This window comes from Hippoglossus hippoglossus, chromosome 22 (assembly GCF_009819705.1).
Source record: "Hippoglossus hippoglossus isolate fHipHip1 chromosome 22, fHipHip1.pri, whole genome shotgun sequence".
Classification (NCBI taxonomy): domain Eukaryota; kingdom Metazoa; phylum Chordata; class Actinopteri; order Pleuronectiformes; family Pleuronectidae; genus Hippoglossus; species Hippoglossus hippoglossus.
Genome location: NC_047172.1, coordinates 573,074 through 600,996, shown reverse-complemented (window position 1 = coordinate 600,996; position 27,923 = coordinate 573,074). Strand labels below are relative to the sequence as shown.

General features: G+C 46.0%; 3 protein-coding genes and 2 long non-coding RNA genes across 13 annotated transcripts in view; 1 reads left to right on the top strand and 4 right to left on the bottom strand.

The window, feature by feature from the left end:
* The first annotated feature begins 215 nt into the window (after positions 1–215).
* Positions 216–14,034, top strand: strn3 (striatin, calmodulin binding protein 3). Its single transcript, XM_034576521.1, has 16 exons — positions 216–762; positions 7,983–8,086; positions 8,805–8,878; positions 8,958–9,036; positions 9,574–9,735; positions 9,816–9,954; positions 10,227–10,362; positions 10,838–10,977; positions 11,071–11,249; positions 11,630–11,677; positions 11,846–11,967; positions 12,426–12,593; positions 12,704–12,844; positions 12,976–13,083; positions 13,428–13,514; positions 13,630–14,034. The coding sequence occupies exons 1-16, from the start codon at positions 493–495 to the stop codon at positions 13,797–13,799; spliced, it is 2,127 nt and encodes a 708-aa protein (XP_034432412.1). The 5' UTR covers positions 216–492; the 3' UTR covers positions 13,800–14,034.
* A 1,097-nt stretch (positions 14,035–15,131) lies between these two features.
* LOC117756168 lies at positions 15,132–16,625 on the bottom strand. The gene is made up of 2 exons (XR_004612765.1): positions 16,292–16,625; positions 15,132–16,162 (listed from the first exon to the last, which is right to left on the bottom strand). It is a non-coding gene; the product is annotated as an uncharacterized LOC117756168 (long non-coding RNA).
* A 1,647-nt stretch (positions 16,626–18,272) lies between these two features.
* Positions 18,273–23,914, bottom strand: LOC117756163 (dynein regulatory complex subunit 2-like). Of its 2 annotated transcripts, none has more exons than XM_034576531.1 (9): positions 23,835–23,914; positions 23,062–23,227; positions 22,223–22,390; positions 21,621–21,790; positions 20,599–20,749; positions 20,340–20,513; positions 19,477–19,695; positions 19,299–19,400; positions 18,273–18,659 (listed from the first exon to the last, which is right to left on the bottom strand). In XM_034576531.1, exons 2-9 carry the CDS (start codon positions 23,209–23,211, stop codon positions 18,345–18,347), a joined length of 1,449 nt encoding a protein of 482 aa, XP_034432422.1. In that variant the 5' UTR covers positions 23,212–23,227; positions 23,835–23,914; the 3' UTR covers positions 18,273–18,344. The 2 variants fall into 2 exon arrangements, with proteins under 2 accessions (XP_034432422.1, XP_034432423.1); XM_034576532.1 differs by having other exon boundaries at positions 19,299–19,406; positions 19,483–19,695.
* Positions 23,915–24,959: 1,045 nt separating this feature from the next.
* The window catches only part of LOC117756169, a 14,628-nt gene continuing 11,664 nt past the window's right edge, over positions 24,960–27,923 (bottom strand). Inside the window, exon 2 of the long non-coding RNA XR_004612766.1 lies at positions 24,960–25,694. This is a non-coding gene — a long non-coding RNA (uncharacterized LOC117756169). The remainder of the gene's footprint in view (positions 25,695–27,923) is intronic.
* The window catches only part of coch (coagulation factor C homolog, cochlin (Limulus polyphemus)), an 11,173-nt gene continuing 8,209 nt past the window's right edge, over positions 24,960–27,923 (bottom strand). For all 8 annotated transcript variants that reach the window (XM_034576526.1, XM_034576528.1, XM_034576524.1 and 5 more), the window contains 4 exons: positions 27,003–27,146; positions 26,765–26,921; positions 26,014–26,108; positions 24,960–25,919 (listed from right to left, as the gene is read on the bottom strand). In XM_034576526.1, coding sequence (XP_034432417.1) covers positions 25,747–25,919; positions 26,014–26,108; positions 26,765–26,921; positions 27,003–27,146 — 569 coding nt within the window. In that variant the 3' untranslated portion in view covers positions 24,960–25,746. The remainder of the gene's footprint in view (positions 25,920–26,013; positions 26,109–26,764; positions 26,922–27,002; positions 27,147–27,923) is intronic.

Sequence of the window (27,923 nt, the reverse complement as noted above, 5' to 3'; positions counted from 1 at the left end):
CAGAGAGGGGGGGGAGAGAGAGACACACACACAGAGAGGTGGGGGAGAGAGAGAGGGAGAGGTGGGGGGGGGGGAGAGAGAGAGAGAGAGAGAGAGAGAGAGAGGTGGGGGGGAGAGAGAGAGAGAGGTGGGGGGGAGAGAGGGAGAGAGAGAGAGAGGTGGGGGGGAGAGAGGGAGAGAGAGGGAGAGGGAGAGAGGTGGGAGAGAGAGAGAGAGAGAGAGGTGGGGGGAGAGAGAGAGAGAGAGAGAGAGAGAGGTGGGGGGGAGAGAGAGGAGTAATGGCGGCCGGGTAGACACACACACACACCGACACCTCGTCCACAAGCAGCCGCACTCACCGCAGCCCTCCGGGGGCAGCTACCCTCACACACCGCGGCGGAGCCTCAGAACCGGAGCGGACTCACGGGCTTCAGCTGGAAGCGGAATCCGTCCTTGGACCTCTGCTGCCCGGGACTTTCCTTCTCCTTCTCCCCGAGAGAGAGGGAGGAAAACATGGATGAGCAGCCCGGCGGAGGAGGAGGGGTCGGAGCGGGCGCTCTGAGGCAGCCTCCACCGCCGCAGCAGCAGCTCCAGCCGGGAGGCGCCGGCAGCGCCAACCCGCCGATCGGAGGTGGAGGGATCATGGTGCCGCACCAGCCGGACGAGCTGCCCCGGCCCCAGCAGCAGTACACCATCCCCGGCATCCTGCACTACATCCAGCACGAGTGGGCCCGGTTCGAGATGGAGAGGGCGCACTGGGAGGTGGAGAGGGCCGAGCTCCAGGTTAGCACACCCCGCTAGCTTAGCGGCGAACGCCGAGCGAGTTCGCAGCCCGGGCCGGTGCTCGGTCCGCGGGTCACCGGGACTCGGACCGACGCTGTGAACCGTCGCTTGGTTTCTTTCCCTCCGGACGTTCAGACTCCATCTGGGCACTTAGCAGGCTGGAGCTAGCGGTTAGCTCCACTGCAGCTAGCCGCTAGCTCCAGCCTGGCTCTCGGTTCTTCTGGGGTTTCCTCCTGAGTTTGTTTCCTCCTCGAACATCTGAGCTCCAGAGCAGAAGTGGACCCAGCTGACATGTCCACGTTCTGCCGTGTTGGTGTGTCCCGCTAGCTGGGTTAGCTGGAGACTAGTTAGCTGGAGACCTGCTAGCTGGGTTAGCTGGAGACTAGCTCAGGTGGAAGAATGCTCCCTTTACTTTTAAAGAGTTTCTAAAACGTGTGAAAACAACTCTAGTGTAAATACTTCAATACTAACAAGAGACATGTACTCGGAACAAGTGAAGGACAGGACAACAGCACGTGTCCTGAGGTTCAGATCATTCCAGACCCATGTGTCTCCGTGCAGGACTCGTTATTCATACTAGGATGTCGAGCAGGAGACAAATCACTTAATTCATTATAAAAGGTCAAATGTAACATTTACAAAGGGTCGGTTCAATTAGCTTTAGTCTTAATTGTAAAGGTAACCGATCAGCTGGTCACTGCAGCTCTCAAACTGAAAAACATTAATAATAGATTCAAATATTAATAAACATAAATGAGACTGGCGAGAGTGGGAGTTTCCCTCAGGACAGATGACTTCAGGCTCAGATACTTTGAGGGATGAAGTCAAACTTGTATAAGTTTGTTATAACGCTCCTGCAGCAGAGTGTTTAATGACAGGGTCTGTGTGCGTCTGTGTGTGTCTGTGTGCGTCTGTGTGCTCTGACTTGTCGGGCTGTGACACTGGATGCCTTCAGCATGACTCCGTCAGAGCTCCTGATAAGAAACAAACGTACGAGCTGAGGTGTCGACATTCCTGTGAACGTCGGCTGCAGGATGACGACCAATGAGCCGTGTCCCTGCTTCCACACGCGGGTAAACATTCGTCTCTTGAAGTCTCGTGTTCCGTCGTTAGTTACGTTAGTTACACCAAAATCCATTTCACCAAGAAAATCATCAAATCCTCAATTTGACAACGTGAGACCAGAGAATATTTTAGTTATTTGCTTCGGAAACGACTGAAGTCATGAGTTTCTGTCAGCTCCTCAGATGTTCTGCTCTTCTCTGTAGTTTATAACCCGTCACACACAGTTCCTGTTCTTCAGCTCCTTCGGGTCATCCAGCTGCTCAGTAACGCTCAGTAACGCTCAGCAGACCCGTCCCTGCGGTGGATCTTTCTAAACGTCGCGCTCATCGATAGCTTCACGTCGATGTCGTCTTCGCGGTGCATCTACGTACTGAGACGGACATCCGGAGAAACACGGGGAGAACGGTCCATGTTCTGCAAGCTGATCCGTCACAGTGATGTTTGGGTCTTTTTTAATGGATTGTGTCAGTCAAACGTTTGTCATGCCAGCAAATGATTTAAAACGGTTCGTCCTGCATTTCCATCCCAGCACTACTCCTTTTAGTTTCACATACGTTCACACATCACAGCCACTCTACAGTAGATCACAGGCAGGATGACTCAGTGTTGTTGGAAAATCCTGCGTTAAGCCACACGGACGCTTTTTAATCTGCACGTTACTTCACGTGCAGCGGAAACAGACACAAATACTCTCTGAGGGTTCCTCCGGTCACTTTCTGTGACCGCTGGGACTAAAAATACATTCTGAAAACAGCCACAGCTAAAAACACAGGAGATGCCTTGTTGACGTGAAACCTTAGCAACCTTTACTTTCTGTGAAGTGGTGAATGTTTAGTTGGTGTGAAGTGTGACGTGTGTGGGGAAGCTTCCTGTGTGCTCGTACCTTCAGTCTCTGCACTGGGAAAGAAGGGGATTGGTTTGTTCCTGTTTGCTGTGTAAACTGGGCAGAGTTGACTGACTGAGCCCTGCCTGCAGTTTCAGCATGATTTTTATCAAGGACTCGAACCCTCCACCAACGCCCAGCTTCACTTCTTTCTGTACACACAGGACTGTTTGTTGTGGTAAAGATTGTTCGGTGTCCGATTTGACATCAGATGATTTGTCAGCTCTGTGCAGGAAGCAGGAGGATGAGCTTTAGGTGCATGTTGGTTAACACTCTGCTGCCGATCCGCAGCCAATGGAGGAAGTGAGGAGACGACAGGAATCGTAACTTCCTGCTGCCGTCAGCGCGTCCTGGCCCCTGGTCTCTGAGCAGCCTTTCAGTTCACTTTTCATTTGAAGTATCTGTCCCTTGTGTGAGTTGTCCACATGGACCCGTTCACACCTGGTGTTAACGTTCACACCTGTTCACACCGACCAGAGGAAGTTCTTATTCAACAATGACGTGTTCGTTTTAGTTAATATTGATGTTGTAATAAATCTGTGTTTGTGAAGCAGTCAGAGGAGTGACAACACTTTGGTTCCTCATGAAACTGAGGTCAGAGGTCGTCAGCTGGCCGTCAGTGTGGCCCAGGACACAGATCAGATGAGTCCTCAATGCATCTCTGGGACGTTCACACCTGAACTTAGAGCTGTTTACAGCAGGTGTGAACTGGATCCAGAAACTGTTGTGAGTCAGATGACGACCACAGCAAACAGCAGCTGCTGTGTGGAGATGATTGGTTGATCTGAATAAGATCTAAATCATGTCTTGAATCTTATCGGTTGTAAAACTTAAATCAGTTGGTGGCTCAGCAGTGATGGGGAAAAGTCTGTTACTGACAGGAAGTCAGAGTCATGTGACTGAAGAGAACCAATCAGGAAGAGAACGTCTGCATCATCGTTTACTAAAGTCTCAGTTTCTGTTCAGACTCAAACACAAACCCAGAGTTTTCAAACTGAAACGAGACCAGTTCACACAAGTCTCTGATTCAGAGGCTGGAAAACTCCACCAGGCGTAACCATAGCAACAGGGATGAGTTTTGAAATGTAAACAATATGAGAGATGTTTCTTCTCTTAAAGCCTCAATGAAGTTGAAAAGGATTCAAGTGGATTTCTCTGACCCTGTGTTAACTCTTCATTTGTTTCTTATTATAAAACTAATATCAAAGTATTTTTACATCTTTATCTAAATGTAGTAATTCTGCGTCCAATCAGAAAGCTTTCTGGAACTTTGAACGTCCTACAGCTACGGTGGGGAGAAGTCCTCGACAACCGAGAGCAGGCTGTCATCACCACGTTGAGCTGCTGGTTACTGTCGACTCTGCCGCTACTGGCGACTGTAAACGTTAATCAATCTCCTCGACAGATTCGTGTTTTTACCAGATGCGTGAATATGAGGAATCGCACGAGACAGCACTTTAGATCTTTAAGCTTCGGAAACAGAAAACACACATTTCTGTCCAACTGAGTTAGAGCCAGAGGGTTAAAGGTCAGCCTGTTGGCCTGGAGAGTGGTGACAGGGCCACATGTTTCCGGGGGGGGGGGGGCATGTTTTGATAAAGAGGACAGGGCTGTGGGACGAGAGGCTGTAATTAGGCTCCCTGGCCTAGTGGGCCCTGCTCTGACACCCCCATCCCAGCTGGATGCTAAAAGTAGACCGGCCTAAAATAACTAGTGTGTGTACACACACACACACACACACACACACTGGGGTTCAACTGTCAGTCACATAATAAGGGTGAATTACTTTAAAACTTTTATTTGAAAATGGTCGAAATTAATTGTGTGTGTGTGTGTGTGTGTGTGTGTGTGTGTGTGTGTGTGTGTGTGTGTGTGTGTGTGTGTGTGTGTGTGTGTGTGTGTGTGTGTGTGTGTGTGTGTGTGTGTGTGTGTGTGTGTGGCAGTTGTTCAGAGGAATGACCCACCCACCCCGTTGAACCCGGCTCGATCTGTCAGCCTGGTAAATCGGGGCCAGTGAGCTCACCACCCCCCCCCCCCCCCCCCCCCCCCCCCCCCACACACACACACACACACACACACACACACACACACACTCCTACCTCTTCACCCTGCTGCTGTGACCTCACTCCAGCTCTCTAAGGAGCGTTTGATTCATGCTCACCAGGTGCACGGAGCGAGAGGGGTGGTGCACTGACAGATGAAAACATGTTCCTGCCACAGACGCTCCTCAAATCAAACCTTCAGTAACAGAACGTCACAGCGAATGAATCCTTAAAGGAATAAGAGAGAGAGAGACTTATATTGAAATAGACAAAAAGTTCAGTGAACTTGTAAAACTGGGTTGAGAGAATGCTAAGCTAAAAGGTTCCCTTCGGCTCCTGTGATGTTTCCCTGTATTTCTTTGACATCACCATGGAAACGACTACAAAGGTCAGAGTTCAGCCGCGGATCCATCTGAGGGATCTTAACATTCAAACTGACGACCTGTGAATGGACTCGGCGTTGATCATAAACTATAAATACAGATATTAAGCCAAAATATCTGTGATACGAGCGCTGCCATCTTGGAGCCGTGGTATCGAAGTCCCGCCCACACACACTCTCGACCAATCGACCACTGTCGTCCATCTTCATTTACAGTCTATGGTCTGAGTTTATGTAGAACAGAAAAGATGTGGGATAAGTTTGTGTGTGTGTGTGATCTAGAGGACAGTAAACACCTGAAGCAGTCGTGTTGTGTCAGGGAGGAGCTCCGGCTCAAAGTGCAGCGGCCGGACAAACATTAAACCAAACGTCCCACTGGTTAGCGCACAGTGACACAGGAACGAGTTCAACTGTTGTGTGACGGCAAATAAACTATAAACTGAGTTGTACGAGTTCACAGTGAATCACAAACGGATTCATATTCCATGAAGAGAAACGGCTCGAGGTGGAAGCACCATGTTTAACTCTTTATTCTTATCACTCAAATGTTCATTCGTCGTGACAATTGTTCTGGTTTAACTTTCACTTGTAAAGTGTATCTCCCTCGGACCTGCGCTCACTTTACACCTGAACTACACACACCAGCAATCACAAGTTATAAGACCTGAACTGAAGTTTACTGCTACACACACCACGAGACGTTTTTATTATCATTCTGTCATGAATGAATTATTCATGAACGTATTTATCCTGGAGGAAGCACTGCACATATTCCACGACTGCTGTGAACCTGGGTTAACACGTTTCAGTCTTCAATCACTAGTAAAGAGAACTTTTCACAAGAGATTTGAAGAATTCCCAAAACCACAGGACATTTCTCAGCTTTAGGGTCAAATATGAGCCTCAGTTCAGAGAAAGCTGAGATTCTCCTGAATGAAAAATGATATGAAGCACGAGAGTCCTGATCAATTTAAGAAGATATAGATACTTGATCGAACCCCAGGGAAATGTAGGTGCATGTATCGACCTATCAGTTGTATTCTGATGAAGAGCAGGCACTCCAACATGTGACTGGCGTTCTGACCGCAGGGAAACGATACCGTGTTCGTGTCGTGGTCGAATCCCTGGAACTGTCAGTGACTCACATGAAGTCATGATGGTGCCACCGACTCTGGAGCTGAACATGCTTCAAATGTTTGATGGTTTACTGTGAGGCTGCAGGATGATCTCACACACACAGACAGACACACACACACACACACACACACACACTGGTATGTCAGAGGCTTGTCAGGAGCTGTGGCTGTCAGTCACAGAGCCAGCCAATCAGAGCAGGTCTGAAGGAGTGTGGTGTGTTATGTAATCCTCCTCCCAGACGTCCCAGTTCACGTCCCTTCGTCTGTCTCTCTCTCTTTTGGCCAGGGGAGGACATCTGGTTTCCCCGTCGTCATGGTAACGTCCACAAGAGGAAGTCACAACCCCTGCTCCCCAGTTTGCCTCTGAACACCCCCCCCCCCCGCCCCAGTCCTCTGTTGCCATGGGTACACTGGGAAAGAGCAGTGTTTGTGTGTCTGTGTGTGTTGGTATAAATAGCTCTCAGCCTCAGGCCTCCATCAGTGTTGAGTTTCAGGAGCAGCTGCTCACAGTCAAACAGACAGAGAGACATGTGGACAGAGAGAGACGTGGACAGAGAGAGACACGTGGACAGAGAGAGACACGTGGACAGAGAGAGACATGTGGACAGAGAGAGACACGTGGACAGAGAGAGACACGTGGACAGAGAGAGACACGTGGACAGAGAGAGACACGTGGACAGAGAGAGACACGTCGACAGAGAGAGAGACACGTGGACAGAGAGAGACGTGGACAGAGAGACACACGTGGACAGAGAGAGACACGTGGACAGAGAGAGACACGTGGACAGAGAGAGAGACACGTGGACAGAGAGAGAGACACGTGGACAGAGAGAGAGACACGTGGACAGAGAGAGACATGTGGACAGAGAGGGAGACATGTGGACAGAGAGGGAGACATGTGGACAGAGAGATGTGGACAGAGAGAGAGAGAGAGACATGTCGACAGAGACACGTGGACAGATGTATTATTGTTTGACCATATACTGTGGCTTATAGAAGAAAAATAACCAACAAGTCGTAATTAACAAACTTAAACATATATTCAAATTCTGAATTTAAAGCAACACTATGTAACTGTCACTGAGCAGCAGCGCCCCCTGCAGGCTCAGTGAATCAATGTGTTGAGCTCTGAATGCTGGATATTACCCATGATCCTCTGCTTCCTGACCCTGAAGAGCTGCAGCTGTAACAAATCCACCAAACTGTTCAGAATTCTTCATGTTTTAACAGTTTCCTGCTGAATATTGGAGATAAACTCTGGTTTTTAATAACTTCAGAGTGTTTTGAACTGATCTCAGTTCAGCTTCACTCTTCAGCTGCAGCTGGTTGTGACAGTTGAAGCTGACTCTCAGTCAGTTCTTCTCACAGGAGATGGAACCCACTCAGCAGAGTCACAGAGAACAGACGTTCAGGGAGAGAAGGAGGAAACTTTCTGATGTTCACACTCACACATCAGACTCACTCTCATCCAGCTGCTGCTTTCAGGTCGATAACGTTTCGTAAAGTGAAGCCTGCTTCTTCTCCGTCTCTGCTCTCTCTGCTCTGGGCTTCTGAGTGAACATGTGGTACAACAATTTCAAGATATTGTAGAATTCTGAGAAACCTCCAAACTCAACTCATGTATGTAACGATGAACGTGTTCGGAGACGTAAATGTTGAAAAGTCCGTTTGATGACAACATGAATGATCCTCTCCTGTGTGTCTGTCTGCAGGCGAGGATAGCGTTCCTACAGGGAGAGAGGAAAGGTCAGGAGAACCTGAAGAACGACCTGGTTAGAAGAATAAAAATGTTAGAATATGCCCTCAAGCAAGAAAGGTAAGAAATGACTTTCACCACTGACAGTGAATGTGTCTGTCATCACAGGACTCGTTTGTTTAACAGGATTTAATGTCCATGCAGCTGAGCTTTTTATGTTGTAGCTCTTTACTGCAGTTTCTATCGATCTGTCAGATTACCGATGGTTTTCCCTCCTTCCAGGTCAGAAAACCCAACAGTTGATGTTTAACCAGCTTTATAGTTTTATTCCTTCATCAAAGCTTCTGTTTGTTATCACTGATCTAAAACGAGCTGGAAGCACAAGCTGATCTTTAACTATGTTCAGACATGAACTCTGGAAAATACTCACAACAACAGGAACATGTGGGGAACATCCAGGCGAGGGGCGGAGCCTGTAGAGCAGCAGGGGCGGAGCCTGTAGAGCAGCAGGAGGCCGGACATGACGTATAAACTCTGCTGTGGAAAGATCAGTGTTGTTGTTTCCAGCTCATCCACACCGGCGTCGGCCCTCAGCACCAAAAGATCTGGAATAATAACAATTATACTTTTATTTCATGGTGCCTTTCTAGAAAACCTGGGACACTTTACAATACATCAAAAATAAACGAATCAGGAGTCCTCTGTAGCTGTCCTCCTAATCCTGACGTTTCACTGTGTTTATATATCTTCAGATAACATTTCACAGCGTCACAGCTGCTGCTGACCTCGGCCGGAACTTTAACATCTTCACCGTTGTTCTGCTTTGTTTCCTCATCAGAGCAAAATATCACAAGTTAAAATATGGAACCGAGTTAAACCAAGGGGACATGAAGATGCCCAGCTTTGAATCAGGTAGGTGGTCCGTCCAGCCGTCCGTGGGGTTCTGTGTTTGTGTTACTTCATCGTCTGTCCTGTGGGTTTTGTCCTTCAGACACCAAAGACTCGGAGGTCTCTGCTGTTCCTGCCAACAGTCAGCTCACCTGGAAACAAGGCCGACAGCTCCTCAGACAGTAAGAACACACCGGAGAGGTTCAGCCTCTGACGCACTTTAGAGAAACATCAACACCGACTTTACCTTCAACAGATTATCTCCTCAGGTTTTTAATACAGTTCATCCTCAGTTTCTCAAACAACACAATCAACATATCACTGACGACAGAAGTCCCTGTTCCTCCCTGGAAACTTTCTAATGTCTTAAGATTTTAAGATCTCAGATTTTTGTTCTTCCACCTGCCTCAGTAATCTGCAAACATTTCCTCAACCCGGAGGTTGACAGCAGATGCTACATGGAAGAACACAGGAATCAATAAATCTTTCTCCATTTCAAATGTTTCAAACCTTTCAGATAATGATTCTATGGTTTTAATACGCAAACGTAATCTGGTTTGTTGTTTTGGGGAAACCTGTCAGAGACCTGTCGTCAGTCTGCGGGTCCACGACCGGTTTCCAGGCTCTGGACAGATGCTGTTTAATGATTGCTTTCATCATTTTTAATGTCTTGTTTTGTGTGACTGTGTCTGTGCGTGTGCGTGTGTGCGTGTGCGCAGGTACCTGCAGGAAGTCGGATACACAGACACCATCCTGGACGTTCGTACACAGAGGGTTCGCTCTCTGCTCGGCCTGTCGGGCTCCGAGCAGAACGGGTCTGTGGAGAACAAGAACCTGCAGCACCTGATCAACGGGACGGAGCGCCGCAGGGACAGCAAGAGGTACACACACACACACACACACACAGCTAGTGGGGTCAGAGGTCACACAGAGGTAACATCTGACAGTTGTTTGTGTCCAGGAGTCCAGGTGATGTTCTGGAGACGTTTAACTTCCTGGAGAACGCAGAGGACAGCGACGAGGATGAGGATGAGGAGGGAGACCTGATGGACGACATCAGTCCAGGCAAACACCATCGAGCCAAGAAACACAAGACCAAGGCACGCACACACACACAAAGACACACACACACAGAGACACCACTCAACCCTGTGCAATGCACCTTGTCTCCTTCTTATTCCTTATTTTACTTCCTTCCTATTATCTCCTTGCCAGCTCACCCTCCCTCTTTCCCCCCCCCCTCCGTCCATCCTTCTCCCTGGGGAATGCTGCCTCTCTCTCCTCTAATGCTTCTTTCCTTCATGTTTACTTCTCTCTCCTTGTCCCCATCAAAGTTATTTCTTCTTCTGATTGTCTTGCTCTGCTCCTCCAGGTGGGGAACGAGGGCCTGGCTTCGGAGGATGACGCAGACACAGAGGAGGCACTGAAGGAGTTTGACTTCCTGGTGACAGCAGAGGACGGAGAGGGAGCAGGCGAAGCTCGGAGCTCTGGAGATGGAACCGAGTGGTGTGAGTGACACGGATAAAACACACACTCACCTCACGTACACAAGTCCGACACACTTTGAAGTGACACCACCATTACTGCGAACCCACTGACGGAGGAAGTTGTGTAGACACTCTTCTGACGGGAACAACGTACAACCTGCGATGTTCTGCCACCAGGGGCCTAGCTTGGCATGATGGGAGTTCAGTCTTCATTATGAGTTAGTTGTTGGTGCAGCACTGTGGCATGATGGGAGTTGTAGTGTTCTCCTGGTTAGGATTCTCCTGGATGGTCTCCTCCTTTAATCTCAATCTGAGTGACACGATACTGTTAAAGTGGAAACATAAAGAGCGGCTCCCCCTCTGCTCCATGTGGTCAGACCGGACAGAGCTGCTGCTCTACAGCGCCCCCTGGTCAGACCTGGTCCATTTAATGGAGAACTGTGAAAGTGAAATCCAAGTTTTATTAAACTTTCTGTCTCTGCTTCTCTCTCTGTAGCGGAGCCTCTACCGTTTCCTACTGGTGGGGGGAAGTCCTTCCTGTTGGGGGGGTCGGACGACGTGTTGGAGAGCGTGCTGGGTCTGGGTGACCTCGCTGACCTCACCGTCACCAACGACGAAACAGACTACAGCTACGACGTGAGGACACAAACAAAACCACAGCTGCACAGTATTTAACAGGCATTCGGTCGATGAATTTAATGAGATGAATCTTCCATGTGTTTACCTCAGCTGCCAACCAATAAGGACTCTTCGTTCAGGAAGACCTGGAACCCCAAGTATACGCTGCGGAGCCACTTTGATGGCGTTCGAGCGCTGGCCTTCCACCCTGTCGAGCCCTGCCTGGTCACCGTGTCCGAGGACCACACCCTCAAGCTGTGGAACCTCACCAAGACCGTCCCCGCCAAAAAGTACATCAGCTGCACCTCTGAAAACAAACCAGGGCATAAGACACTGAGGGTTAAACAGCGTGTTTCTGTCGTCAGCATTAACCTCATTCAACACAAGCCGGTGGAGACACTTTGTATTTAGCTTCTCATTCATCTCAAATCAGAAAAGGTTGATTTCCTCCACATCCTGCAGCTCCACAGATAATCCTGTCTTCTCAGACCGGACAGTTCCTTCCTCTTTGCATCTCATTTTCCTCAGATTAGTTTCAAATACAGAGCCCGTCAGTGTCGTACACATAATCCTGGTAAAGGATCCCCCTCAGGATTTACTGCCTCATAACGGAGCTCAGCAAAGTTGATGGTGATGTGTTAAATAAAACCTTATTTCCACTGTTTCCTAGAAGTGCCTCTTTTGATGTGGAGCCCGTCTACACATTCAGAGCCCATGTGTACGTATCTTCACTCGCACACAGCCGATGTCATTTATCCTGAGTCCATGTGTGTCCACTTGTGTTGGTGCTTCGACAAACTAATGCTACATCCACACTACGACTCTTCAGTTTGAAAATGAGCACGTTGTGTTGAGGATGTCGCCTGAAGCCTCCTCTGTCTTCCAGTGGTCCAGTGTTGTCGTTGGCAATGACCTCCAGTGGTGAGCAGTGTTTCAGTGGAGGCATCGACTCGACCATCCAATGGTGGAACATCCCCAGCTCAAATGTTGACCCCTACGACACCTACGGTACACACACACACATACACACATACACACACACACACACACACTCACTCACTCACTCACTCACTCACTCACTCACACACTCACACACACACTCGCACTCGCACTCACTCACTCACTCACTCACTCACTCACTCACTCACACTCACTCACACTCACACACACACATACACACATACACACACACACACACACTCACTCACTCACTCACTCACTCACTCACTCACTCACTCACTCACTCACTCACTCACTCACTCACTCACACTCACACACACACACACACACACATACACACTCACACACACTCACACACAGACACACACACACACACACACACACACACACTCACTCGCACTCGGACAGAAAGAATTTGTCACTTCTACAAAACTGTCAAAGTAAAAGAGTCAAATCTTTTCAGTTTTATTAACATTCTTCCCCTCTTTCTTCTCCTGTCCAATCAGATCCCAGCGTTCTTGCTGGGTCGTGGGTGGGGCACACAGATGCTGTGTGGGGATTGGCTTATAGCGGTATCAAGAACCGCCTCCTGTCCTGCTCGGCAGACGGAACGGTGAAACTGTGGAATCCGACGGAGAAAAACCCCTGCATCTGCACTTTCAACACAAACAAGGGTGAGAGCACCGGGAGGAGGACAGAGCGCCCCCTGGAGGAGACAGCTCAACATAACCGCTTCCGTGAAAACACCCTCCATTTGTTAACGTGTGTGTGTGTGTGTCTGCAGAACACGGGATCCCCACATCAGTGGACTTTAACGGCTGTGACCCCGCCCACATGGTGGCGTCCTTTAACAGTGGAGACGTGGTGGTGTACGACCTGGAGACCTCCCAGCAAGCACTGGTGCTGAAGGGTCAGGGGGACAGCTGTGAGCGCACACACTCACACTCTCACACACACACACACACTCTCACACACACACACTCACACACACACAGATTCAACAGTAGTGTGTAATGATGCAGACCTTTCATCCTTTTCCCTTTCTGTTTTTTAAAGCCCTCCCGGGTTCGAATCATATCAACAAGGTGGTGAGTCATCCCACGCTGCCGGCCACCATCACCGCCCATGAAGACCGACACATCAAGTTCTACGACAACAAGTCAGGTCAGTCTGCGGAGTCGAATATATCGTCTCAACGATCGGCTGAGTTCATGGTCGGTTGTTTTTATGGGGCAATTATTGACGTCAGTCGTGTTTATTTGCAAACTAAGCAGGAAGTAAGATCTGAACAAAGGTTCCCAGGAGACACCATCAGGACTTAACACTGACCACGTGTCATCACGTTATTCAGGACACAATACCAGAACCTTTGAGTTGGGCTATATTTTAATATTTTGTATTTAATATGCTATGTATCTTCGTACACTAGGCTGACAGTGCAAATTGTAGCATATCGCTCTGTATGAACCGGCTCTCATCTTCCTGTCGGACCTCCTCTGTCTGTGCAGGTAAAGTGATCCACGCCATGGTGGCTCACCTGGACGCAGTGACCAGCCTGGCGGTGGATCCTAACGGGATCTACCTGATGTCTGGCAGTAAGTCACACACACACACACACACACACACACACACACACACACACACACACTTGAATCAAACTGTGTGTAAAGATGAGTCAGTGATGTAATGGATGACACGTCTCCTCCTCAGGTCACGACTGCTCCCTGCGTCTTTGGAACCTCGACAGTAAAACGTGCGTTCAGGAGATCACGGCTCACCGGAAGAAGAGCGAGGAGGCCATCTATGACGTGGCCTTCCATCCCTCCAAGGCCTTCATCGCCTCCGCCGGAGCCGACGCCCTCGCCAGGGTCTACGTGTAGACAAGGAGGAGAGGAAACAGACAAACCTGGGGCGAGAGACTCAGACAGACAGAGAGAGAGAGAGACAGGCTGGTCTGTTCACACACTAAAAGGATTCAGGTCTGTTCAGGTCTCTGAACACAGAATATATATTAAAGACTGGAGGTGACGAGCATCTGGACACACACACACACACACACACACACACTCAGAGGCTGAGCGCTGCCGTCTCCCTGCGACTGAGCGAAGAGACGTTCAGCAGCAGGAACGTTGTGGAAACGTTGTTTGAACCTGCAGGTCGACACACAGCAGCTCGTCTGTCCTGTGATGTCCCCCCGCCCCCGTGTGCTGGGTCCCTCACGCAGCTCTGATGACACTACATGGAGCCCCCCCCCACCCTGCGCAGACCGGAGGGGAGCAGACGTCAAAGGAGTTAAAGGAAAAATCCCTCAGATCTCGTTTCTGTCTCTGTGGTTCCGTCTGTTTTTTCGTCTTGTTGTTGAACGGCGTCGTTGCCAGGTTACAGAATCCACCGGACTCCCTGTTAACGAACAGGGACGAGCGTTAACGTCCTTTATCAAACAAACACCAGTGGAGTCTGCTGCTCTCCTGAAGACGGACTTTCCCACAGTTTTCAAACCTTTGATGGATCAGTGAATCGGTGATGGAGATATGATGATTGACAGCAGCTCTGAACTGAAACCCTCCTGATGCTGGTGTCGCTCTCACCTGCTGCTAAAGTGACTCACGGCCGTTTCCAGAGTCAAACTTCTGTTTGAGCAGAAACATCCTCGAGTGTCGAGTCAGTGCCGACGTGGCCTGGGGGGGGGGGGGGTGTCAGTACCCCGTGACATCACTGTGAAGAGATTCACAAAGTCACCGAACATCAACCAGGAAGAAAACGGCAGGAGGAACATCTGAGGCCGATTTCTCCTTTAAAGCGTCGACCTCCAGCCGGGCGGAGGGAAACTGGTCCGGACTCAACACGGGAGCAGGTCATCGGATTCTAACCCGTCGTGGTTTCTCTTTATTTACGTTTTTTAACCATGAAATCTGAACCAAAGCTTAGATTTTAACCTGCAAAACTTTTTACGGTGTTTTTAAAGAATATAAATTGAGATGAAGTTGGAGAAAAACATCATCTGTGGATTTTGTTCAGAAACTTAATGACAACCACGTCGGGTCAGACGTCCGATTGTCTGTTGCCGTTTGTCTCCCTGACGAGGTGTGAGCCGATTGGATGATTGGTCGATTCTTTCCCACCTCAGCCCTCGGTGGGCCAATCAGAGCCCTGCGTTTAAACTCCACCCATGTGAGAGCGAAGCATTCAGTGGTTGAGCGTTATTGTTTTTGTTTGTGTAAAATAAATCTAGTTTTTATAATCCCTTTTTTATCAGCGTCTCGTTAACGGCACAGAGGAGGTTCCTCTCTCCCGTCCAGTCAGAAGCCCCGCCCACCTCCCCCCCATGGTAGAGACACTACAGGCACAAAACTAATTTCATGCACTTCTCATTTTTGCTTTTGCTTCTTTTTTAATATCAGACCAGTTGAAAGGAAACATCCAGAAAAGGCTTTTCGGTTTTTATTTTAATAAATCACAAATCTCCACTTCAGCTTCGCTTCCATTCACCAGACTCACCAGTTCGATTCCTGTTAGTGGTCCGAGGGTTTGATTCATAGATTTTATTCATAAACATGGCGCACGTTGTTTTATCTCTAAGTCATTAAAACGGATCCTTCTGTAAAAACATGTCGACAAAACCAACTGAGGAGTTTCAACCAGTTTTAAATAACAAGGCCTCATTTGCATATTTACACCGAATTCACAAACCGTGTCAAATACAAAGAATTCTCTTCATGTCAGTGATGAGCTGGGGAAGTGTCATGGTGATATTTATTTAACTGTTCACACTTGTTTGATATGAAGAGACACAACTTGAAGTCCCCCCCCCCCCCCCTCTCAGTTTGTTACGGTTTAATGTCGTCAGCACGAGAACTCAAATTAAAAGTCAAACTTCGTGGTGTCAGGTGATCCCGTCGCAAATGTTCGATTCCATTTGTCTGAAACCGGACAGGTGGAAGCCCCGCCCTGTTCAGGGGTCATCTCTTCTTCTTTGGTTTTCTGGCAGACTGGAGGAGCACTGCTGCCTCCTGCTGGTTAACAACCGAATCGTAAGTTTCTGTAACTTAGCAACCAATTGCAGAGTAGACGATCCACTTCCTGTTTACATCACAGGTGTTTTCAGTGTGGACGGAGATCGGCTCTGATCCGGAGCTAGAACCCTCGTGTTAGGAAAGTGTGAGAGACGAAGACTTGATGTGAGGAGTGAAACTCTTCTTCCTCAGCGGCTCCCGGAGGTCGGACACGTCCACCTGATCCCGAACTCACTGAGGCCACGTCCAAATCAAAATGTCTCCGAGAATCACCAGTCGCACGTTCACTCAGACGACCACATGAACCTGTGATGGAGGTTTCTCTGACTGCAGGTGAAGCTGCACAAAGAGGAAGTTACTGATTTTAAATAACTTGCTTTATTTAATATAAAGAAAAGCTGATAAAATCATGACGAGGTATTTGAACGTGTTGAAACCTCACAGCTCGTTTTAGAAACAGTTAATAATCCAGGAAATGTTTGGCTTTACAGAAAACCTGAACGCACCACAGTCACTGCTGTGCATCGTCTGCATGCGCTGCCTTCAGGGACAATTTGCAGCTCTCCTGCTCTTCCTCCTCCTGCTCCTCTTCTTCCTCCTTCTCTTCCTCCTGCTCCTCTTCTCTTCCTCCTGCTCCTCTTCTCTCTCCTGCTTCTCCTCTTCTTCCTCCAGCTCCTCTTCCTCCTCCTGCTCGTCTTCTTTCTCCTGCTCTTCCTGCTTCTTCTCTTCCTCCTCCTGCTCTTCCTCCTCCAGCTCTTCCTCCAGCTCCTCTTCTTCCTCCTTCTCTTCCTCCTGCTCCTCTTCTTCCTCCTTCTCTTCCTCCTGCTCCTCTTCTCTCTCCTGCTTCTCCTCTTCTTCCTCCAGCTCCTCTTCCTCCTCCTGCTCGTCTTCTTTCTCCTGCTCTTCCTGCTTCTTCTCTTCCTCCAGCTCCTCTTCTTCCTCCTTCTCTTCCTCCTGCTCCTCTTCTTCCTCCTTCTCTTCCTCCTGCTCCTCTTCTCTCTCCTGCTTCTCCTCTTCTTCCTCCAGCTCCTCTTCCTCCTCCTGCTCGTCTTCTTTCTCCTGCTCTTCCTGCTTCTTCTCTTCTTCCTCCTTCTCTTCCTCCTGCTCCTCTTCTTCCTCCTTCTCTTCCTCCTGCTCCTCTTCTTCCTCCTTCTCTTCCTCCTGCTCCTCCTCCTCCAGCTCCTCACCTTCATATCACTGTGATCTTCTCTCTTCACTTCTCTTCACGCTTCCTCCAACAGGATCTGAGTTCTTTACGTCACTGGTCAGTTTTAGTTTCTGGTTTGTTCTGATCCACAAGTTAGTTTGTTTTGTTTCATTTTTCTAACGGGAGGTTTTTGTAACTCGAGCGGCTTCTGATCGATCACAACTCTTTTTATTTTAGTTTTATCTTCACCCAGGCTTCAACTTACTGTGTAACTAAAGACTTTTTGTTTGTGTAATGCATGATTAATACAATAAAAGTATTTTTTCTAGTCTTCCAAAAAATGGATAAAAAAAGTTCTGATCAGTTTGCGAGTTTTGATGAGTTTTGTAATTTTTTTTTTTGATTTACAAACTATGAAACAACAGATTTTAAAGATTGTACCACAAAGCAGAATACAACTGTTGAAATGTATATAAAATGTCTATAATAACTATTAAATGGTGTAACTGTACAGATGCTGCTGCTCTGGTCCTTATTCTGCAGGAAAAACTAAACATATTACATCTTTAAAAAATAAATATATATAATAATTTAAAAGCCCCAACAGGGTTCTGCCGGGAAGCTGCAATTAATAAAGTATATTGAAAGAAAATGTTTTTTTATAATAAAACTAAACATTTTACTTAAACTTAAACAAAACAAATATTCAGTTAAATGGTTCAGAACTAAATTGAATATCAAAAGGAGTTAACAATAAATCAAATGGAAAACGAAATGTAACTGAAGGTCGAGGTCTTTTAAGGTAAATTAATTTATTTCTAACAACTCGTTAATTATCAGACATTTTTACAAAAGATTCAAGTTTAAGTTCCTTTACAGAAAAAACACATTTGATCTCAAACGTGAGACTTATCTTTTTTTTGTTGTTGAATATTTTACTTTTAAAAAAGACATTTTACAATGTTTAGATTTTTTTCATTATTTCTGAAAATGTATAAACTTTAAGATGAATCAAGAAAATAGTTCAGGCAGCTTATTGACTTCATAGTAAACTAAACCAGACTAAATATCAAATTCTATCAAATAAAATCACTACAAGCTCACGACTGGAATAAACCCTGAGAAACCTTGAGTTGGGCCGTCCACTTACTTTCGGCCAAGTTTCAAACGCAGCCTTGAGTCACGTTCACTGAAGTGAAACCGTTTTTATTTATTTCACAGTAGAATCATGTTTTATTGACCAGCTGTTCAAAGACGTCATGTTTTTAACCATCTCTCATCTGGAATGACGGTCCCAGCGTCTGTCTGACGGCGTGAGCGGCCTCGATGACGGTGTGGCGTCTGTTGGCGTCTGATGGGACCGTCGTGGTCGGGGCCTGGGTCACAGTGAGCAGAGCGTGGCGTTCGCCGAGGCTGTGGTCGCCGAGCGTCATGGCCTCCAGGTGCTGACGCAGCAGAACCTTCAGCTGCCGGTTCTCCCGGCTCAGGTCGTCTCGCCGTTTCTTCAGAACCGCTCGGTGCAGCAGAGCAGCGCTGATGAGCCGCGTCAAACGCCACAAGTCTGCAAACTCACACGTGTCCTGCAGAGGGAGACAGAGGTCAGCGAGGTCCGAAAACTACGGGAGTCACAAAGATCGTTAAAGGAGACGAGAGGTTTTCTTCCTGTAGTTTTTTTTTATCAAGGTTTTTGTGAATGTAAAAGTTAAAAAGCTCAAACTCTGATAAAGGGAGAAAACACTGAAGCTCTGAATCATCACGATATCACGTGACATCCCGATGACACGCCCCCTGAATTCAGAGAAAATAACTGATCTGTTGTCTTAACTCCAAACACGTCTGCTTCAGTTGATGTGGATACAAAACAACAGCGGATGTTTTTACAGTCCAGTGTGTCACTGTCTTTTTAATCGGGGGGGGGTCTTAAAGAGACAGAGGCTGAAACCAAGAGTTCGAGACAGAGGCTGAAGAGAGGAGCTGCAGCGATGGACGGTCTGAGGAACGGGATTCTGAGCTTTAGATCCTGAAAACATTTCACAGTCATGACACTGATTAAAACATGAACATGAAGAAGCAGAAAAAGATTTACAAAATCCTCCGGACGTGCACCGACGCACTGTAAAGTGCAATGCTCTATTTTTATTATGTTCTATTGGTTCTTCTCTTCAGTTACTGCAAAACATCTGGACTTTAATTCATCATCATCCATCAGAGCCTCACACCTCAGCTGCTTCCTCCTCAGATGTGGGACGGTCTTCATCTGAAGACAGGAACTCCTTCTCCAGCTTCCGGCACATTTCAGCGACACGTAAAACTCTGTCCCCCTGAAACACGGAGCGAGAAAACTGAGCGAACAGAACGTGCATCAGAACGTCAGCAGACAGACATCGCAGATTTCACCTTGGCGATGACCTCCTGCAGTTTCTTGGCGGCGGCGTTGCTCTGCACGCTGAGGTCAGCGAGATGTTTCCTCGCCGCTGACTGACCCCGGGTCAGCTGATCACGAAGCTTGCGAGTCCTTTGGTTCACCTGGTACGTGGCGGCCGTCAGATCTCGTTCCACCAACTCCTTCTCTGTCTGACTGGACTTCAGCTTCATCCTCAGCTGGAACATGGAGTCCTGGGGAAAAAGAGGAAAAGCAGGAGACGACTCACGACCTCCGAATAAAGATCCTCCATTTATTTCTCTCTGGATCAGACGTTCAGATCCTGAGGTTCTTCGTCTCATCGCTCATTCACAAACTGATCTGGTGAAGGGGAAACTGTTCCTGAAATATTGAGTTTAAATGAGCAAATAAGAGAAAAGATGTTTTCACCCTTTGTTTATCAGCAGGATTTAAAACTACTGGACCGATTTTCTTGAAACTCGGTGGAGGGACGAGACGGATCCAGTAATATTGGATCTCTTTCTTCAACATTGTGAGATGTTATTTATGATTATGAATTACTCATTACTCTTCTGAAAAGATCTGATGTATTTATTGGACTGATGTTTATTGGATTTAGTTTGGACGTGGTTTAGGAGGAGGCCGTTGGGTCGGAGCTCCCGAGTCGGATTCTAGTGAAAACAGAATTTATTGTGACGTTGGAATCAGTGATTTGTTGAAGTCGTCGTCGGTTGGAAGAAGATTTGAAACATGAAGTTTCTTCTGTGTTTCTGAACTTTGGAAACGTGTGTTGCTCACAGTTCACATATCACATATTTAATATTCCCTTTGTTCTCGATGATCAATCTTCACCAGAGAAAACCTCAGAAACTCTGACCTGCAGCTTCCTGAGCCGCCTCATGCTTCTGTCACTCGTCTGAATCAACTGCTGGTTCTTCAGGAGCAGCTCGTCCAGTTCTGTTGCTTCTTTGTGGTGGAGCTGCAGAGTCTCCTGCTTCTGTCGAGTCTTCTCCTTCAGCAGCATCGAACCCTCCAGGAGCAGAGCCGCCCTCTGTCCACAGAGACAAAGAGACAAAGAGTCAAAGAGACTGAGACAAACCTCACAGAGCTGGAGGACAAGTGCTTCTGTGACCTACCCGCTCCTCGTGAGCGCTCTCGTACGCTGCGATGCTTTCACTGTACAGTCTGAGGATGTCATTCATCACTGCTTCATGTTGCTGCTCCACAGTGAACTTTGCATCTTCCAGATCAGCTCGCTGCTGCCGAGAGTGTTGCTGCATCTGACTCCTGAAAACACAGCAGAGGGATCAAACCACCGCAGCCGCAGATCCCCTGAGTTCCACTTGTCCACAGGAACCAGCGACATCCAAACCTGATTCCAAATGTCCAAGTTGTGTCTTTGCATCTTTGTTTTCTCTTTGCATCTGCTTAGTGTCTCTTTGCATCTGCTTAGTGTCTCTTTGCATCTGTTTTGTGTCTCTTTGCATCTGTCTAGTGACTCTTTGCATCTGTTTAGTGTCTCTTTGCATCTGTCTAGTGTCTCTTTGCATCTGTCTAGTGACTCTTTGCATCTGTTTTGTGTCTCTTTGCATCTGTCTAGTGTCTCTTTGCATCTGTTTTGTGTCTCTTTGCATCTGTCTAGTGTCTCTTTGCATCTGTCTAGTGACTATTTGCATCTGTTTAGTGTCTCTTTGCATCTGTCTAGTGTCTCTTTGCATCTGTTTTGTGTCTCTTTGCATCTGTCTAGTGTCTATTTGCATCTGTTTTGTGTCTCTTTGCATCTGTCTAGTGTCTCTTTGCATCTGTCTAGTGACTCTTTGCATCTGTTTCGTGTCTCTTTGCATCTGTCTAGTGACTCTTTGCATCTGTTTTGTGTCTCTTTGCATCTGTCTAGTGTCTCTTTGCATCTGTTTTCTCTTTGCATCTGTCTAGTGTCTCTTTGCATCTGTTTTCTCTTTGCATCTGTTTTCTCTTTGCATCTGTCTAGTGTCTCTTTGCATCTGTTTTCTCTTTGCATCTGTTTTCTCTTATAATCTGTTTTCTCGTTGCATCTAAAGCTCAAAGTGTAAAATCATGTTTCATACGAAGATCCATTTCCTCTGATGGTTCCTTGTGATTTCTCCTCCCTGCAGGGGGCGCTGTGGCTCCTCACACTGACCTGTCGGAGTTGAACGTGCAGCTCAGGTGCTGCAGTCCTTCCTCCCACTGCCGCTGCAGAACCATCAGCTGTTTCTCCTGCTGCGCCCGCAGTCGCTCGACGTGCTGCAGGTGGAGCTGCTGCACCTGAGCCGCCTGATGCTCCGCCTCCTGCAGGTCTCGCTCCAGCCGCTGGGAAACAAACAGGAAGTGAAGTGTCGCTGGAGCTTCCTCCCAAAGTAAAGGACCATAACATGCACATCTGTGTGACCTCAGCAGCGCCACCAACAGAGCAGATGGTATATTTGTATATTTATTTTATACTTCACATCTTCTTCCTCTTCTTCATCACAACTAAACACAAACTGAATTTTCTCTACTGAACAGATCAAAGTGTCCACATACTTCTGTCAGAACGTCATTCACTCTTAATTTCTTTATTTGTTACATTATTTCAACATGAGGCTTTTATTTTGTACCTACTTCCTGTGATGGTTGAACGTTTCCTCGACTCTGTTATAAATAAAGTTTGAGTTTGTCCTCATGAATTCAACTTGTTGACGTGTTTCTTCAACTCGAGGAAAAGAGACATTCGGACGTTGGAACTCCAGAGCAGCGTCTCACCTTGATGACATCATCCACGGCGTCCAGCTGCCTGTCAAACGTCTGACTGAGGACGTCGATGTCTGTACGAAGCTCGGAGGCTCGAGTCTGTCGGAGAATCGACCTCCAGCCGTCGTCGAGCTTCAGGAGGTTCACTGACGTGTTGTTTTCCTCCTTCTGCAACTTGTCCTGATTCCAACAGAAACATCAAATATCAGTTCTGTGGATTCGTGTTTGACCTGATGCATTTTTTATTTAATTTACATTTACTCAGGAAAATATATCAGAATCATTCGTGACATTTTCTGAACATGGATCCCAAAAGTGAAGCCAAATCATCTGTATCGCCCCCTGGTGTCTGGCTGCAGTATAAGATCATATATATCCTCCATGTTAGCAGATGGGACACGGGCCAAAATGAAAAAATCGAAGTAGACGTTAAATAAATGTTTGTGAAGATGTTTCTGTCTTTTCAGGTCGTTCTTATCTCTCTGAAGTTTGTTCAAGTGTTTCTTTTTAAAAGAGCTTCACTTTCCACCTGTCACAGTATTAACTTCCTTGTTCATTGATAATTAAGATTTCAGAGTATAGATTTTAGAAATCAGATCCTCCACCAGCTCCATGTTTCGTTTGTTACACTAATAATTTCATCCTTCATTATTCTGATTTGATTCAGAGGATCAACATCTTCAGATCATCGTCAACAAGCAGCCAAACCAAGAAATGAAATGAATACACGAGAATCAACACAAAAACATCAGAAGGAAACAAACGCTCACAATCTCAAACTCTACGAGTTCAGTTCTCACCAGATAAATGAATCCAGCACAAAGTCAGAAACACTGAATCAGAGTCGTTACCTTGAGGAACAGAGCGAGGATCTCCTCTTTCTTCTTGGTGGTCTCCTCCTCAGCCTGAGCTCTCTGCTGCTGATACACAAGCTTCTCCTCCTCCGTCCTTCCTCCTTTACCTCCTCCTCCTCCTCCTCCTCTCTTTACTTTCCTCGGCATTATGTTCAATGTCTCACTGCAATAAAGTCCTCCAGGATGATGTCACCAGGTTAAAAAAGACACCTTCAAAATAGAGAAACTGTAGAAAAGTTCAATATTTAAAAAACTAAGTAAAGATATTTGAAAAAATGTGTTACGACAAATATTACTAATACTATTACAACTACTACTACTAATACTATTACTAATACTACTACAACAACTACTACTACTACTACAACAACTACTACTACTAATACTATTACTACTACAACTACTACTACTACTAATACTACTACTAATACTATTACTAATACTATTACTAATACTACTACTACAACTACTATTAATAATAATACTATTACTAATACTACTACAACAACTACTACTAATACTGATACTACTAGTGATAAAAAAAAAAAAAATTGTTGCATCGTTTTTTTCTTCAGGTAAAAAACTCGACTTGAAAAGTAACTAACGGTCCGTTACATGTAATAGAGTAGAAATACTTCGGTAGATACAGGACTTTTATTTGTAATCGAGTATTTTCAGAAACTTAAACGTGTTTATTTATCGAAAGTTTCACCGCACGCGACTTAATGACGAAAGCGGAAGTAGAGTCGAGTAGTTTTTGTCTAACTTACCTGTAAAAAGTGAGAAAACACCTGAAGCACGTGACGAGTCCGACTGTAAATAAAGAGGTCCTCTGTCTCCATGGCAACAAGCACACAACACACGTCACGTCCGGTCCGGACGAAGCAAACCGTCACGTGACCCCGTCGATAACAACTCGTGGAATGGATGTGGAAGTCACGTGTTTCCGTCTTTAATTTAATGTATTAGGTTATTGATCAATATCAGACTCGGGTGGTCAAAGGTCAAAGGTCACCTTCTGAAGGTCAGTCTTAATAAAGTTGAAGGATTTAGTTTGAATGTTTTGTGTATTTTTGGTTTTGAAGCTTTTGAAGCACAGTCACGTTCTGGCTGTGTTGTGTGTTCTGCAGATTGGACACCAGGTGGCGACACCTCCCTGTAAAAATATGAATTCTTTATTGGGAAACGCAAGAGGTTTACAAACAGAAGAGAATTCAGAGGTTTCATTCACACAGATGATCTATTCGATGTTCTTTCCATTCCTGTTCATCATTTTGTGTTAAACATGATCCTTTCTTTCCTTTTCCAAAACTACAAACATTTAATAAACTGATTCTATGAAAGGGAAAATAATCATCTGTGTCAATGTCAAACAACAAGAAAGAACATATGTACGGTTTTATTACTTATAGAAGCTTCTTCTCATGATTGTTTTTACAAAATCCCTTTGTAACAATATTAAAGTAAAAGTTTATTCTAATTTGGGGAAAGGTTTATATAAATACAATACAAAAAGAAAAGGTTCAAAGGATTTAACTCTGAGTTTTATCAGTTTGAGTGAATCAATAATTAAAAGTACAAATACAAAGATTAGTTTCTTCCCTCTGAGACAAAGTTCTGTAGAAATGCAAAATATTTAACAACTCAAGTTTCTCTTGATTCTTTCTGACATCAAAAAATAGAATTATCATTATGATGGACCAATTCAAAACATTTGGTTCACGTATAAACGAGAAAAGGGAATTTTGTACAATAGAAAATGTCGTGTGCACTTTAAAGTTTTGGAAGTTTTATTTCAGATAAATGTTCCCAAGGTGAAGAATGAAGCTCCATGCTCTAGTTTTTTTCTTACAAAAGAGATAAAGTTATTAAAATACACGTAAATAAACACGACCTGAAGCTCAGTCTGTTTTACTCCAAATGGAAAAGTTAAGAATCAATTCAACGTTTTTTTAAAAACCATCTTGTGTTTTTTTTCCAGAGTCAAAGACATCAGAAACAAAACCTCCAGAAAACACGTGAAACATTTTGAGATAAATATCGTGCATCAGTCACGAGAAGTGAAATCTTCACATTTAACGATAAAAAAACTGCCACTAAATGTATAAAAAAGAAATACAATACATTTTTAATTTGTGTTATTATTCATTAATGATATTTTCTAAAGGACAAAGTATCTGGAGACGTTTTCTCATAATAAAATGATATGTACAGGATCTCATATGAATTAAAGATACAGATATAAAGTCTGGTCAATAAGAAATAAACTGAATCATGAACAGTTACAATTATGAATCTGATCTCATTTTCACAGCAGATCCTTCTGCTCCACTTTCCTCATAATTGTAATTTAATGAAGCATCTTAGATTCTAAACGATCTCAGAGCTGCAGTTCATTAGTTAATCTTCATTAGTGATCTGTGGTTTGTCTAATGATTCAAGTTATTTCATTATTTAAAGTTTTTCATAGTGTTCGATTTACATTTGAAAGATAATCTGAGTTGTAAAGTGAATGAGTTCATACGTGCTGAGGATCCAACGCCTCCTTTATCAAATAGAAAAAGGTTCTTAGTGTAAATCCTATCTTTCCATGTCGTTAACGTGTGAAGTGTTTATTTACAGTGTGTGTGCTCGTGTAATTCTGAGAGAGGAAACTTTTATTTGGTTGAATTGATCTTGATCTCAGTTGCTCTCGGTGAAGTCTCGGCAGATCCCTTTGACGATCACAGGGACGAACCCTGTGAGGCCGGTGAAGTCTCTGGTGAAGAGGGTGTGTCCGTCTTTGGGCTGCGATGACATCGCTCTGAGGTCATCCAGGGGGGCCCAGGCCACGCCCACAGAGTAAATGGTGATGCCTGGTGATTGGTTGATGGATGAGATGGGATGTAAACAATGACTGAACACAAACAGCTGTTGTTCTAACACACACACACACACAGAGACACACACCTTGTTTCTGTGCCTCCAGCGCCGGGAGTCTCACGTCATCGTACGATTGACCATCCGTCACCACGATGAGGAAGTTGCGGCCTGGTCCCGTTCGTCTGGAGGAAACAGAAGAAGAGGTGGAACCTGTCGTCACCTCACTGATCACTTGATCACAAATATTCTTCTTATAAATAATCTAAACTTTCTGATTTAAATCTAATGTCCACTGACTGTCTTCTCCTGCAGCTCAGTCTTTTGGACATTTTCACAGATTTCTGAGGTCTCAGTCTCCCCCTGACCTTCACCTGACCTCCCCTGACCTCCACCTGACCTCCCCTGACCTCCCGTGACCTCTCCTGACCTCCACCTGACCTCCCCTGACCTCTCCTGACCTCCACCTGACCTCCACCTGACCTCCCCTGACCTCCCCTGACCTCTCCTGACCTCCACCTGACCTCCACCTGACCTCCCCTGACCTCCCCTGATCTCCCCTGACCTCCCCTGATCTCCCCTGACCTCCCCTGACCTCCCCTGACCTCTCCTGACCTCCCCTGACCTCCCCTGACCTCCCCTGACCTCTCCTGACCTCCCCTGATCTCCCCTGACCTCCCCTGACCTCCCCTGACCTCCACCTGACCTCCCGTGACCTCCCGTGATCTCCCCTGACCTCCCCTGACCTCCCCTGATCTCCCCTGACCTCCCCTGACCTCCCCTGACCTCCACCTGACCTCCCCTGACCTCCCGTGACCTCCCCTGACCTCCCAGCTGTTACCTGAACAGCTTGTTGGCGGTGTAGCTGATGGCTTCTCCTGTGGACGTCCCTCCGCTCATGTAGTGGATCCTCTTCAGGGCGTTGACGGCCTCCTCTTTGTCATGGTGGTCAAACAGGCCGAACTCCAGCCTCTGTTCGTAGGTGAACTGCACCGCACCTGCACCACGTCACAGTCAGTCAGCCAATCAGCTCATCAGTGAATCATTAACAGTTTCAGGTAATCAACCGTCGAGCTGACCGATGCGAGCGCCAATATCCGAGATGTCGAAGCTCCTGGCAATTCCCACCAGGAAGTCCAGGACCAGTTGGAAGTTCCCCTCGCCGACGCTGGACGATCCGTCGATCAGGAAACCGATGTTGACCGAGTTGTAGCAGGTTTTACCTAAAAACACACATTTAGACGTTTAGACGTTTAGAAGAATGACAAGTTGTGTCTCATATTGACTAGTGTCTAGTTACTATGTGTTTAGTTACTATGTGTCTAGTTACTATGTGTTTAGTTACTATGTGTTTAGTTACTATGTGTCTAGTTACTATGTGTCTAGTTACTATGTGTCTAGTTACTATGTGTTTAGTTACTATGTGTCTAGTTACTATGTGTCTAGTTACTATGTGTTTAGTTACTATGTGTCTAGTTACTATGTGTCTAGTTACTATGTGTTTAGTTACTATGTGTTTAGTTACTATGTGTTTAGTTACTATGTGTTTAGTTACTATGTGTTTAGTTACTATGTGTCTAGTTACTATGTGTCTAGTTACTATGTGTCTAGTTACTATGTGTTTAGTTACTATGTGTCTAGTTACTATGTGTTTAGTTACTATGTGTCTAGTTACTATGTGTCTAGTTACTATGTGTTTAGTTACTATGTGTCTAGTTACTATGTGTTTAGTTACTATGTGTCTAGTTACTATGTGTCTAGTTACTATGTGTTTAGTTACTATGTGTCTAGTTACTATGTGTTTAGTTACTATGTGTCTAGTTACTATGTGTCTAGTTACTATGTGTTTAGTTACTATGTGTCTAGTTACTATGTGTTTAGTTACTATGTGTTTAGTTACTATGTGTCTAGTTACTATGTGTTTAGTTACTATGTGTTTAGTTACTATGTGTCTAGTTACTATGTGTCTAGTTACTATGTGTTTAGTTACTATGTGTCTA

Excerpts from the sequence above, each read along its gene's own strand:
- strn3 (XM_034576521.1), top strand. The coding sequence starts at position 493 with ATGGATGAGCAGCCCGGCGGAGGAGGAGGGGTCGGAGCGGGCGCTCTG. Across the intron at positions 10,363-10,837 it reads TGGAGATGGAACCGAGTGGT|CGGAGCCTCTACCGTTTCCT; the intron begins GTGAGTGACACG and ends CTCTCTCTGTAG. Across the intron at positions 11,250-11,629 it reads AAGACCGTCCCCGCCAAAAA|AAGTGCCTCTTTTGATGTGG; the intron begins GTACATCAGCTG and ends ACTGTTTCCTAG.
- LOC117756163 (XM_034576531.1), bottom strand. The coding sequence starts at position 23,211 with ATGCCGAGGAAAGTAAAGAGAGGAGGAGGAGGAGGAGGAGGTAAAGGA. Across the intron at positions 19,696-20,339 it reads GGCGGCTCAGGAAGCTGCAG|GACTCCATGTTCCAGCTGAG; the intron begins GTCAGAGTTTCT and ends CTTTTTCCCCAG. Across the intron at positions 19,401-19,476 it reads TGCAGGAGGTCATCGCCAAG|GGGGACAGAGTTTTACGTGT; the intron begins GTGAAATCTGCG and ends TCCGTGTTTCAG.